The 13781-nt window shown below is 34.8% G+C and overlaps 1 protein-coding gene across 13 annotated transcripts in view; it reads right to left on the bottom strand.

Annotated features, from left to right (window-relative positions):
* Positions 1 to 13781, bottom strand: part of RBM26 (RNA binding motif protein 26) — an 84919-nt gene that overhangs the window by 13990 nt on the left and 57148 nt on the right. For all 13 annotated transcript variants that reach the window (XM_067713089.1, XM_067713090.1, XM_067713081.1 and 10 more), the window contains 4 exons: positions 13287 to 13454; positions 11304 to 11408; positions 6967 to 7167; positions 4181 to 4267 (listed from right to left, as the gene is read on the bottom strand). In XM_067713089.1, coding sequence (XP_067569190.1) covers positions 4181 to 4267; positions 6967 to 7167; positions 11304 to 11408; positions 13287 to 13454 — 561 coding nt within the window. The remainder of the gene's footprint in view (positions 1 to 4180; positions 4268 to 6966; positions 7168 to 11303; positions 11409 to 13286; positions 13455 to 13781) is intronic.

Here is a 13781-nt window from a genome sequence, read left to right as displayed (position 1 = left end):
ATAGTATTGTTTTATTTTTTTAAGGCTCTAATATCGAGAGAACAGGTTCAGTATAAACACTGAAAGGTTTACAGCTGAAATGATATGATGACTGGGAATGGTTCCAAAATAAGGAGGCAGAGGGTTGTTAGTGGGTGGAATACAGACAAAATAAGATTGGCCATAAGTAGATAATTGCTAAAGCTTGATGATGAGTGTGTAGAAGTTCATTTTACAATTTTCTCTCATTTCTATGCTTTGAAGTGTAAATAAAAAGTATGTTTAAAAGCTGAAGCATTTTATTCATAGGCTTGCTTTAGACATTTGCCTATTTAGTCTTGCATAGTCATTCAAAGTTTGCACCATATTAGGACGTAAGGAAGGCAGGCACACCCAGTGACAGAAGAAAAAATTTTAAAAAAGGCTTTGAAGACCTGACAAATGAAGGAAGAAAAAAAAGTATGAAAAGTAGTTATGAGGTAGGTTCCATATCTTACATGGAAAATGATTCTGGAAACAATTAACATCTGGAAAAGGCTGGATTAAGCAAAATTAAACAGGTGTGTTTGCCTTTTCAAGTCATTGAGATTATAATTCTAAATTGAATATACAAAATGCAGCTCTTCACAAATTTACTGACAAGAGAATCCTTTGCTAGAGGAGCTCCTATAGAACCAGTGTTCTGTAAAAACAATGTGGGGAAATCTGACCTAAGGCCAGAAGAGCTAAAGCTGCAAGCCTAGTGTACCTAACTTTTTTTTAGTAACCATATCGATAAAGCTATCTATAAAAGAAGGTTAAAACCAAGCTTATTAATGTTTGTAATAACCACAGTATACAATGTTTAGGCAGAAGTTACATTAAAGGACCACAAAAACATGTAAATTCTGATTTTTAGAATTTATAGGGAAAGACTACATGGCCACTGTCTCACAAGCTTCAGACTTAGATTTACTAATTCTCATAGCACAGTGCCCATCACATAGCAACACTTAATAACTATTGAGTAAATCAGCAAGAACACACACACAAAGACTGTGAGATACATGATGTGATTTCTCTTGAATGAATCCACTTATACATTTACTTCTTGCTATAAATTTACTATTTACTCAGTCAGCCCCATCAACTTCTACTCTTCATGCTGCACTATCCTCTATGAATCCAATTTTGTGCTTCTATCTTCAGGTCTAAAGAATGAGAGTTTTGAAATCACTCTATCTTGTTTGTATTCAGTTTCACTGATTTACCAATCAATTCTCATTCTTAAACATACACACACACACAAATATTAAAAATAGCTAACATTAAGAGGGTTTACTATGTTCCAGGCACTGTTCTAAGTATACCTTACAAGTTCTGAGTCAGTGAATCCACACAACTACTGGGAATTGAGGCATGGGTGTCAAAAACGCACCAGTAGAACAAGATTCTCTTTCTTTGTGATATAAAAAGCTATATACCTTCTTTGAGTTTGGGACTGTAGAGTTTCATCTTTGGGACTGATTCTTATAAAACAGGAACTTAACTATTCCTATTCTAAAACTGGATCCTGGCTTCTTACAAAAGTATAGGAACAATTCAGAGTAGGAATACTAACATTCTAACCAGTCATGGGAAGAGGTTACTTTTTTCTGTCCTGTTTGGGTACTTATGCACCTTTAATTAGTACATTAGGGGTGGTGACAGACAAATTGGAAAACAGAAAATAAAGCAGTAGGATCCATCTTCTAACTAACCAGAATCAAACCTTAGCCATCTTAACCTAAAGCTAAAATGGTTCTGTTTATATTATTACTCCTTAAAATACTTCAATCTCTTTTCTGAGGAAAATTTCTTACTTTTCAGTCATATTTGAATGTCGATTATCTTATTCCTGTACTTTCCTTTGAAATATTATGCATCTATTGACTTAAGGAAATAGACATACATTCAGCCATCTAATACAATGATTCAGAAATTATGAACAATGAAATATTTGGAAATAAACATTAGCAAAGGTTTACAATTTTCTTTTCTTGGGAAGGACTATCCTTTACCTTGAGTTTATATCCACCTACATTTGGTATTAAATTTTTCTTTATTTTATATAATGATGGTACAATTTTTTTTGTACTTTTTAAGCATTCTTCCTTGACAAAATTAAACACTGGAAACCTAATGTCAAACACACTAGTTTTTAAATTCCTAAACCTCACTGTTCCCTAAAATCCAGAAGTTTGAAAAACACTATTTTAGCCTATATTCTGCTTGTATAAGATTAGCTTCAACTTAATTTTCTATCCTCTTCTAAAATAGAATGTTACAAAATTTTAAGAAATTTTTTTGGCTTAAGGAAATGTTTAACAACTTCTATAACCTAATTCCAAATGTTTATCATAGCAATGGTAGTTGTTCCTTTTAGTCTGTTACGTAAATCCAACTAAAATGGTATTTACCCTGAAAAGCTAACTCTCATCAGATCTAACTTAAGCTAAGTTATTCTTCCACTTATTCAACCTTCATATAATTCACTGTTAAAATCTTTCTTTATACATTAATCCCAGGTCTTTGAAATAACTGCTATTCATTTGGAAGATATATACATAGTATAAAAATATATATTAGAATTTATATCTGAGATAGAAAAAAGCAAAACCCAAGAAGATATATGTCAACAGGTCCTACTTACCAAAAGCAAAACATCCAAAAATTATTTAAGAGGCAGGAGCGTTTTTGTTTTTTTTTTCTCAGCCACATAAGTAAACAGGGACAAGTAGTAATATATATTTTTAAAGTAGTTACTAAATTCACAAACTTGGTAATACTGTAACCATTTGAACATAACAATTACCATTGTTTTATAATAAGACTACTTCCTAGAAAGTAAATAGAACATAAAAAGATGGTACTCAAGCAACGTATCCAACATTACACTGAAAACTGTCACTGAAGCTGTCATTTAAAGGAGGCTCATTCTTAACTTATATTCAATAATACCTCTCAGAGAAAACTTGATCAAAAATCTACTTTTTCAATATAACACATATACATGTAAGCTTATAAGAAAGTTTTAAACTCTCATCAATTATAAATTACCTTTTATTTTCACAAAAGACCTTTAAATAGAAGATTTCTTAAAACTTAATAAAACTCTAGGATGAGGAATTCCTATTCTATAAAACTATCCACTACCCACCCGCCTAACCCTGAAACTATGTTATTCTAGGGCCCAGTTAAACACTTTTCTGAGACTTATCAGACCAACAGTCTTTTTTATAGGCTGCAAAGTGCCAAGAGCAACTCCTACCAGGTAAGTTCCCAGCAATGTACCAGCAGGGAGTATTCACTACAAAGAGAATAAATCAATTTAGAAGATTTTCAAAACTTATTTAGACCACAATCATCTTAAAACTTCTGAAAACCATCCTACTCTTTCATTCACCTTAGGTTAACTGTTTGGAACGCTTAACGCGTTTTTCCAAGGTCAAAATGGTACATCTATTTCTCTACAACCTTGAAGAATACTAAAAATGTTCCGATGAACCCGTTACACCTCGCACTCATTTTCCTTTTTTAAATCTTTTAAACCCAGAAGAAAGACAAGGCTGCATATACTTCTGGTCATTCTTTACAAAGATAATTCAAGATACACATTTTAAGACAACTATACTAAAAGGACCCTAAAAGCTAGCGCTATATATTCCTGTCTTGGGCAAAAAGTTGTAGAGGCCTAGTTGTGGGTATGCTGAGCTACGGACACTGTAGGGTTCAGCCAACTGGGACTAGGAAGTAGCAGATGAGGGATGGTTAAGAAGAGCAGCCATCAGGATTCTATCTCCGCTTGTATCTTACCCCTCACCACTCATTCTGCCAAAGCAGACTTGTTCTGGGCCAGCTGAGAAAGGGATAATGGAAAGTGGAGTGGCCCTATCTCCTGTGAAAGAGAATGGAAGAATTCCTGATGTCTCAAGAGAGTACAACTTGACATTCAACTTGGTGATTAACTATGTATTCTAAATATTCATGTTATATATAAAACTGCCTAACTGCTTTAGGACATTCTTTGTAGCCATGAATTCCACTTCCTATGGTCTATCTACTGTCACAGTGTAGTTCTTTAGTAAGTCAAAAAAAATTCATTTATATTAAAACTTAGAGGCAATATTTATAGAACATTTAAATCTGAATTTTAATAAATTAGAATATTTATAATACTTACTGCTTCAGCTTCTGCTCGTGTCTTGAATGTAATTACTGCATGAAGTGAAGAGTCATCAATCTGACAATCTTCAATTTCACCATATTGCTTTAAATTAAAAAAAAGTATTTCCTCCAAATAAATATTTTGAAACATCCAAAATCCTAATGGTTTTTAAAATATTAAGACACCAATAAATATAACCCAGAATGCATAACAATTCAGGGTGATTAGCAGAAAGAAATTATGAATAATTCATTTTAGGACGTAATATTGTATGATAAAGGGTGTTCCTATTTTCCAATATTATTTACAATTCTATACTTTCTAGAACCAGGGTAACTTACACTTGATTGAACTATTCTTCAAATAGGGAAACAATGGTGAAAGATTGAGCTTCCTTATTGCCATTCCTTCTATACTCATTATTCCAATTCCAGAGTATGTTAAATTCTTTCTAAAGCAGAATATTTAATCCTCAGAATATTGTGTCAGTTTTTTGTATCATTCCCAATTTAAAGATGGGGGGGGAGGTTCAGAGAATTTAAGTAATTTTTCCGAAGTAACTAAGTTAATTACCAGGATGAGAGTCCAGTTTTTCATTCAAAAGTTTTCGATTCAAAACTTTAATTGACCCTGCTTTTACTCTTACTTTACCCTCCTCTAGACCACACTCTTTTAGGACATTTAAAAGCTAAACATATTAAATTATGCTTGTTTTGGGTGTGCTGGATTTTATTTTTCCCTGTGTAGGAAGATTTTTCTGCAAACAGCAGAAAACAGCACCTTTATCACATAAAACTTTAGTCCTTTATATATCATTACTAATACCTCCTTATTTCTTACCCCCAAATAAAATTATAACCACAATCTCATTAAATACACACACTCCACACAGAAAAATTCTGTAGGGCATAGTAAAGAAAACGACCACAGAATCAGTCAGATCCCAGCTCTGTTAGTACTAGCTGTGTAAACTTGAACAAGTTACTTAATCTCTTCATGCTTCATTTTCCCGATCTCTAAAATAAGAATAAAGGTACCTACCTCATAGAGTTGTCAAAATAACTCATAATATGGTGAGTTATATAAAAAGCATTCAGAAAAATACCTGCCACAAAATAAGTGCTCTGTAAGTTTTAGCTGTAATGTTTATTACTGCTACTGGTTCCAATGGATAAATTAAAGAAAGCATTTTGTTAATCACAATTTGTAACCGTCAATGATCCTTTAGTAATGTAGATTTTTTTTCTCTGATACCTGTCATATGTTCAAATCACGGGTTGAGATAGAGAAGCTATCTTATTTAAAGACTGGCAATTTTTTAAATGTGCATTACCACTACTAACTTTGAGAAGAGTTCGAATCGCCAAATACATCCAAGAATATCCATTTAGAGGCTCTGACTGTTTCTAAAACCAAAACCATTTCAGTCTCATCAAAACACATTCCTAAACTCACCTTGTTTGTCTGGATTATTTGAGCATATCCTCTGATAATTTCCTGATTAGCTGTATAACGATATGTAGTACACCTAAGTTATCTGGATCTTCTTCCCCTTGGGAAGGTGCAGAAACAGGGTGTGTAGTAGGGAAGAATCGAGCTACAGTTATTTCCAAGCTAGAAAGCTGATTCCTTATTTTCTCCCTTTGAAGCCATAAAGCAGACTTTCCAGACTCACCATCCTTAAATAGTAATCATTTTAGTTATTTCTTAAACATATACTATTTCTTTCAATACCTCTCTATGTCCTGAAAAAGTACAGTTTTACATTTGTAACTGCAGTTAACAGTCTGGAATATAACTGTCAAATATTTAAATCTGAATATTCAAAACGTTAAATTATTTGTGTACCTATCTATAAGCTTACCTATCCCTCAAGACCCAAGCTCCAGCTTTACTACCTCTTGAAACTTTCCTCTACTGTTCTTTCACCATCATATGTCTGTGTGAAAAATACTTCTCTAAGTTACTGAAGTATTTATAGTTTTTAATAAATTTAACTTGATTTTAAATTATTTGTAGTTTAACTGGTTTGTGTTAAACCATTATATGTAAAATCCTTGAGGGTAAAGAACTGGTTATTTACTTTTTATCTCCAGAGCAATTACTCTAATGCTGCAGGCAAGACCAATGGTTAGTAACTAACCTTTGGGATACCACTAAGAATCATAACATTTAAGTTGAAAGGGCTTTAGGCAGATATGATCTCCATTCTGCACATGAACCCAACAGATCCCAGGAAATCCAAGTAAAATAATGGATTAGCAGGGACTAGAATCTTATTCTCCTTCCTCATAGAAGGAAGTCCATTGCAATTAGACTGACTCCCTTTAATTATACCCTGGCACCAAATAAGGCAGTGTCAAGATCGTATTCCAAAATTGTGTCTTGTGTCATTTCTAGGTTGGCTAGGTCAAGAATACAGTATTAACAAATAAAATTCCATCTTAATTTTTAAAAATATGGATGGCCCATGCAATATGCTAAATTTTTCCTAAAAGTAAATATCAAATGAAACTAAACGATAGGACTTCCCTCTCTGAAACAATAAGGTCTAAATCATTCCTTTCATAAGCTGAAGGCCTACTAAGTGTAAGAATAGTAACATTTCTTCCAGACAATGATTAAACAAAAAACCACTAGAGCTTGTTTTTTAAGTAATTAACAAAGGATTATTATAGATTAATCAAAACCTTTGGTGAGATTAATGGGCTTATTCATTTCATTTTCATACTTTCCCTTTAATATCCATTATCCCCAACAATGATTATCAGTATTTGTTTTGTTGGACAGTAAGAAAGTACCGCAAAATGAGGAAGAAGATCTTCTCTATCACTCTCTGTAAATGCAGAAATCTCCAATGCCCTGGGACGGTGATCCACCACAGCATGACCAGGCACACCTCGACCTCGACCTCGACCCCTGCCTCGGCCGTGAGCTGCCCCTCGACCTCTTGAATGAATTCCTCTACCACGACCAGATGAGAGAATCCCCCGTTTCGCAGCCTAGAAGAGATTAGACAAATAGGTTAAACATCACAATTACTAACACGAGCCAAGTGTTATACTCAGTCAGATGAGTCATACAATCTGACATGAGTTATACAATTTGATACATATTTACATATTCAAATAATGCCCTACAAAAGGATTTCATAATTTAAGTTAGGGCTTTAGTTTCTAAAGTGAAAAAAAATTTAGACAGCTAATGAATTTAGAAAACAAAGTAACATTAATTTAAGCAATGTTTTGAAATTAATAAATGTGCCTTATCTACTAAGACATCAAACTATATCACAAAAAGACCAGCAATTCCTGAGTTCCAAATAAGGCCCAGAGCTGAATGTTACTTCAAAAGTTAGTATAGGGACTTCCCTGGTGGTGCAGTGGTTAAGAAACCTCCTGCTAATGCAGGGGACACAGGTGCGAGCCCTGGTCCGGGAAGATCCTACATGCCACGGAGCAACTAAGCCCGTGCACCACAACTACTGAGCCTGCGCTCTAGAGCCCGCGAGCAACAACTACTGAGCCCGTGTGCCAAAACTACTGAAGCCCACGTGCCTACAGCCTGTGCTCCACAACAAGAGAAGCCACCGCAATGAGAAGCCCGTGCACCACAACAAAGAGTAGCCCCTGCTCGCCGCAACTAGAGAAAGCCCGGGCGCAGCAACAAAGACCCAACGCAGCCAAAAATAAACAAATAAATAAATCTATTTAAAAAAAAAGAAGTTAGCATAATGTAGACATACAAGATACCTATATATATAAGTGTATTTTTTCTAGTTATGGCTTTCAAATACAGTGTTTCCATTTGTTTGCCCGTTGACTTCAATATGTACAGTTATTTCAAATTCATCATTTTGATCATTTACACTAACACCATCATACAACCAAAGCAGCACAGTAACACATTCCACTTTATCGCTCTATATGAATAGCACACCATTCCTTCATTCCACAAATATTTAATGAGCACTTCCTGTGGTCTAGTCTTTACCCTCATGAAGCTCAAATCCTAGAAGGGTAGAGACATTAAGCAATCTAGTTATTTGATTATATTAATGAGAAGTGATTCAAAAAATGAGGAAATGCTCTACTTAAAGATTTGAATAGAATATTAAAGATCTGCAATGAATAAACTACTAGAATAAAAGTTCCATGAGGAATATTTTTCCTTGTTTTACTCTCTACTTTATCCCCAGCACCTAAAATAGCAGCTAGCAGATTGTAGAAACTTAATTATTTGTTCAATGCATCAAAGAAGGTACAAAGAACAAGCAAGGCAAGGGTGAGGGGTGGGGATTAGAGCATGAACAAAGGAACCAAGGCTGAAAGGAACTTGGTACTTCTAAGAAGGAATAAAATCCAGTACAGCTGGACCACATGTGATGAAGAGATGAGGCTAGAGAGACAGGCAGAGCCAGATAATGAACAACTTTAAGAACCACGTTAAAGATTTTGATTTTATCCCAAGAGCCATGAAAATCAATTAAAACATCTAAAGTTCAGATGTAGGGTGATGTAATCAAATCAGTGTTTAAAATATTATTCTGGTAAAAGGAAAAGAGAACAAGCTGGGAAACCAGTCAGGCTGCTACAATAGTGCCAACAACTGAAGATAGAAGCTTAGTCTACAATGGTGGCCATGGAGATAGAGAGAAGTAAAATAAACACTTTTAAGACATACTGAGGAGGCTTCCCTGGTGGCGCAGTGGTTAAGAATCCACCTGCCAGTGCAGGGGACATGGGTTCAAGCCCTGGTCTGGGAAGAATCCACATGCCGCGGAGCAACTAAGCCCGTGTACCACAGCTACTGAGCCTGTGCTCTAGAGCCTGTGAGGCACAACTAATCAGCCTACGAGCCACAACTACTGAAGCCCGCGTGCCTAGAGCCCGTGCTCTGCAACAAGAGCCCGTGCTCTGCAACAAGAGAAGCCACTGAAATGAGAAGCCCGCACACTGCAATGAAGAGTAGCCCCTGGTCACCGCAATTAGAGAAAGCCCGCGCATAGCAACGAAGACCCAACGCAGCCAAAAATTAATTAATTGATTAACTAAGGAAAAAAAGATACACTGGGGAGTAATATGTATAAAACTTGGTAATTAAATGTGTATGAATACTGAAGGAAAGGGAGAAATCAATGATGACTCCCAGATTTCTGGTTTGGGTAATTGTGTAGAAGAGTTTAGGGACAAAATAAGCACAATTTTGAACATGTTGAGCCTGAGGATGTGAGACATCCAAGTGAAAATGTCAAACAGGCACCACTGCCAAAATCTCTGCAAGTATAAATATTTTAGTTTATTCATCTCAAGACAGTTCATTTTAACATTAGCTAAAGTAATCATCTAAAATCCAAATAACAAACTTCAAAGGTCAAGGATTAATGTCAATAACAGCACAGCATATACAAAAGTATACTCTTAGGAACTTCAAAATGCTCCTTAAAAAAGGGGTCCCTGGACAAGTAAGTTTGAGCAATACTGAGTATTTAAACATGTGTTTCTGGAGATTCACAGATTACAAGCCTCTAGAAAACCATATACAAAACACATGTTTATACATACACTGCCAAATGTAAAATAGATAGCTAGTGGGAAGCAGCTGCATAGCACAGGGAGATCAGCTCGGTGCTTTGTGTCCACCTAGAGGGGTGGGATAGGGAGGGTAGGAGGGAGACGCAAGAGGGAGGAGATATGGGGATGTATGTATACGTATAGCTGATTCACTTCGTTATACAGCAGAAACTAACACACCACTGTAAAGCAATTATACTCCAATAAAGATGTTAAAAAAAATAAAAAATAGAATGTGGGGAAAAAAAACACACACGTTTACTATAACCTCTTCCAAACTTATTTGGCCTCAAAAGCTTTTTTCACTAATACCTATTAACAAAATATGGAATTGATGTGGTGAATGAACACACTCTGGCAAACACTGCATTACTGCATATACTAATATTAATTGCAAACTAAAGTTTGGCCATCATAAAAGAAAAACAGAAGATGTCATTCAGTGTTTAGCTATATCATGATAAGAATGAAAACATGGACCAATAATATAAAGGATATTAGTAATACTATTATTTATTTGCTAAAATTATGGGCCAAAATTTTAAAAATGATAATGTATTTTTTTAAAGTCGCATGAACACAGGCACGAAATCTCCAGAATGGTGAAAACACAATTTCTATATTAACATAAAAGGAACCTATCTTTTCCAAAACTTGTTATCTTAGGCAGGACACACAGACAACCATATCAGTTTTCCAGAGAACGCAAAATATATGCAGGTTTAATATACCATCCTATGGCTTCCTATGACAGACAAGACAAGAGCCTTAAGACAAGAACAATGGCTGCTAAATGTTAAAGTCTTTAATAGCTGGATACCAGTACTCAATACAGATTTCTACTATGTTGGAAAAAGAAAATCAAGTTGCTAACGAATTTGGAAAAAAAGCATTATTTTCAGATTAAGCAAAAGGAATAAGCTAAAATACAAAAAATTAAATTGTGGCAACGATAAATATAGGCAAGTACCAACTACACTAATGACATAAATGTCCCTGTACTTCAAAATGTAATTCTGATTCTTAAACATCTTTTTGCTAAATGTTAAAAATTCTCATGTATAGAGATCAATTTTACTAGATTTTTCTTATATAATCATATAACTAAATTATAAGAAGTTAGTTTTTTTTCTCTTTAACATCCACAGCACCATCTATAGGCAAAACTTAAGTAAGCATGTTCTTCAATATAATTCTACCACTAAAAGTCTGATCCTTATAGGAACTCAACGTAACATGCACAGAATATCTCCCTAAGAATAAATGAAAAGCCTTTAATAGATTTTGGTCCTAAGAAGAAAAACAAACCGAAAATAGAAAAGGAACAAAATTCACTAGAAGTAGAGGGACTTGTGTATAAAAGTAGAATGGCTATCACCCCTCATTAAATACTAAGAGATTTTCTATTAGCTCTGAAAGATTTGCTAACCTCTTCCCTCTTTTCTACATCAACTCCCAACATGCCAACGACTGCTGACCAGAATGAGAGGAATGTATTTTCAAATAAACCATCAAGACTGTAACTACTCCTCTTTAGCGTACTGTGTGGCTATCATGAAACATACCTCCAGCTGTAATTCGGTATACTTTCTCCTAAGTTCAGTGACTTCTTCTCCAGCTTGCATCTTCTTATATAAATCCAGTTCTGTGTCAAGTAATTCTTTCTGCATCTAGAAAATAGTAATAAATATTTTAGGTGATGACAATCAATATCCTGCATTTATACCAAACTTCTTACAAAGAATTTTTTACACATTCTCATTTAATCCGTACATTTCTTCTCTATCTCCAGTCCTACCATCCTAGTTCAAGCCACCAGTCACCTCTGGTGTACACTACTGCAACAGCTTTCTAACTTGTTCCTACTTCCACTGATTTCCCTATAATTCATTTTCCAGACAGAAGCCAGAGTGAGATTTCTACGGACTGATATGGAGTAATTTTCAGGAAATAACTGAAAAGAAAAGCAAAACACCAAGGTGTTAATGAGGAATATACAGTACGCTTTTATGTAAGAAAGAATACATACACACACACCAAGAGGGAGGGAAGAGTGGGGAACAGAGTGTCAGGGCTCAAAGGGGAATGGTTGTTTATATAAACCTTTTTATATAGTATAACTTTTGAATCATGTTAATGTTTTACTTATTCAAAAAATAAAATTAAATCAGCAAGAATGACAGGGAGAGTGATCCAAAACTGAATACAGACAGAAATAAACCTAACTTTATCAAATTAATAACATAACCACACGAACGGAAAAACACATGATCCTACACCACGGGTCTGACTCTATACTCTTAGTGGAGTATATTATGAGGTTGTAAAGAATGCAAACAAATTCTTAATTTTATATTTAGTTAGTTGTTGGAAGTGGTATTGTTTTAGCAATTCTGGAACTATTCGAATGGATTACAGGACTGTGCAAACGCATACTGTATTGATGTTAGTGGGAACCAAGTTGTCATCGTGGGAACAGGGAGATAGGGCATAAGAGAAAGAAAAGAAGAACGCTGTGGTATTAGATTAGAATGAGAAATATCAATATAAACTCATAATTTTATATATATACATATATATATATACACACACATATATACATACACACACACACAACAAATACACACATACACACACACTAAGTATAAGTATTGTATAACTCCACGGGTTTTTTTTAAATCACTTATTGTCATCTGAAATTAACTTGCTCACTTTTTTGTATCTAATCAGTTAATCTACCTGAATTTTCTCCCTTTCAATCGTTCATTCTGGAGACTTCACTGGTGGCACAGTGGTTAAAGAATCTGCCTGCCAATGCAGGGGACATGGGTTCGGGACATGGTCCGGGAAGATCCCACATGCCGCATAGCAATGAAGCCCATGTGCCACAACTACTGAGCCTGTGCTCTAGAGCCCGTGAGCCACAACTACTGAGCCCGTGTGCCACAACTACTGAAGCCTGTGCACCTAGAGCCCGTGCTCTGCAACAAGAGAAGCCACTGCAACGAGAAGCCCGCGCACCACAACGAAGAGTATCTCCCGCTCGCTGCAACTAGAGAAAGCCCGTGTGCAGCAATGAAGACCCAATGCAGCCAAAAAGTAAAAATAAATAAATAAATTTATTAAAAGAAAATATCATTCATTCTGTACAGTGACATCAGATTGGTACTTCTCTGTTCATTAATATTTTATACCACCAATTACTTACAAAATAAATCTCAAACTCCTCAGTCAAGCATTCCAGTACCTATATTGTTTTGTCCTCTAGCTACCTTTTTAAGATTATCCATAACTATTTGTCTAATTACTGACTTTCTAACTAAAATTGACTTTCTAACTACAATGTGCAGGGTTCAAAAGATGAGTAGAGTTTGCTTGTTTGTGTTTATTTACTTATTAATTACTAGAGAAGGAGAAGAATGGTAGTATATAATGATCAAATTTTGAGCAAAGAATATTAGCTAAAGGAAAACTGAATCTTAAATAATGTAGTGTTTTAATGTTCTTTTAACAAGTAGTAATATGAATAACAATACAAATTGAAATACCTGAGTCTTGGTTTTTATACTTTTTGGAAGACAGCGTCCAGGAGAAGCAGCTTTGACCTCATCTTTCAACTTGGTAATATTTTTTGTCAAAATCTCTAAAGTTTTCATTATTTCTGCTTTATCTTCAGACTTCATTGCTTTGTTTTTCTCCAGTTTCGAAATTAACATCTGGCAAATTTTTAAAAACAAATATATGATACATTCCTACTATTATTTAAAAAGCAAACATGGCAAAGTAAATATAAATAACTGCTACTTTTAGTTTATGTATTCATGACAAGGCTTACAATCACTGAGATAGCAGAAGAGCAGATTGGTGATGCTAACTTTCTCAATTCAAGTCTTAATCTTGGTTTACGTTGTGAAGAACTATATTACTACTTAAGTCTCTTAGAACATAAGTTCAAAGCATACAACCACAAGAAATTTAATTCAATCCCTGAAAAGTTGTCATTTTGAAATAGCAACAATCTTACTTTCTAATCCACTTGCTGA

The sequence above is a fragment of the Pseudorca crassidens genome, chromosome 18, assembly GCF_039906515.1.
Source record: "Pseudorca crassidens isolate mPseCra1 chromosome 18, mPseCra1.hap1, whole genome shotgun sequence".
Taxonomy (NCBI): domain Eukaryota; kingdom Metazoa; phylum Chordata; class Mammalia; order Artiodactyla; family Delphinidae; genus Pseudorca; species Pseudorca crassidens.
This window is presented reverse-complemented; position numbering and strand designations above follow the sequence as displayed.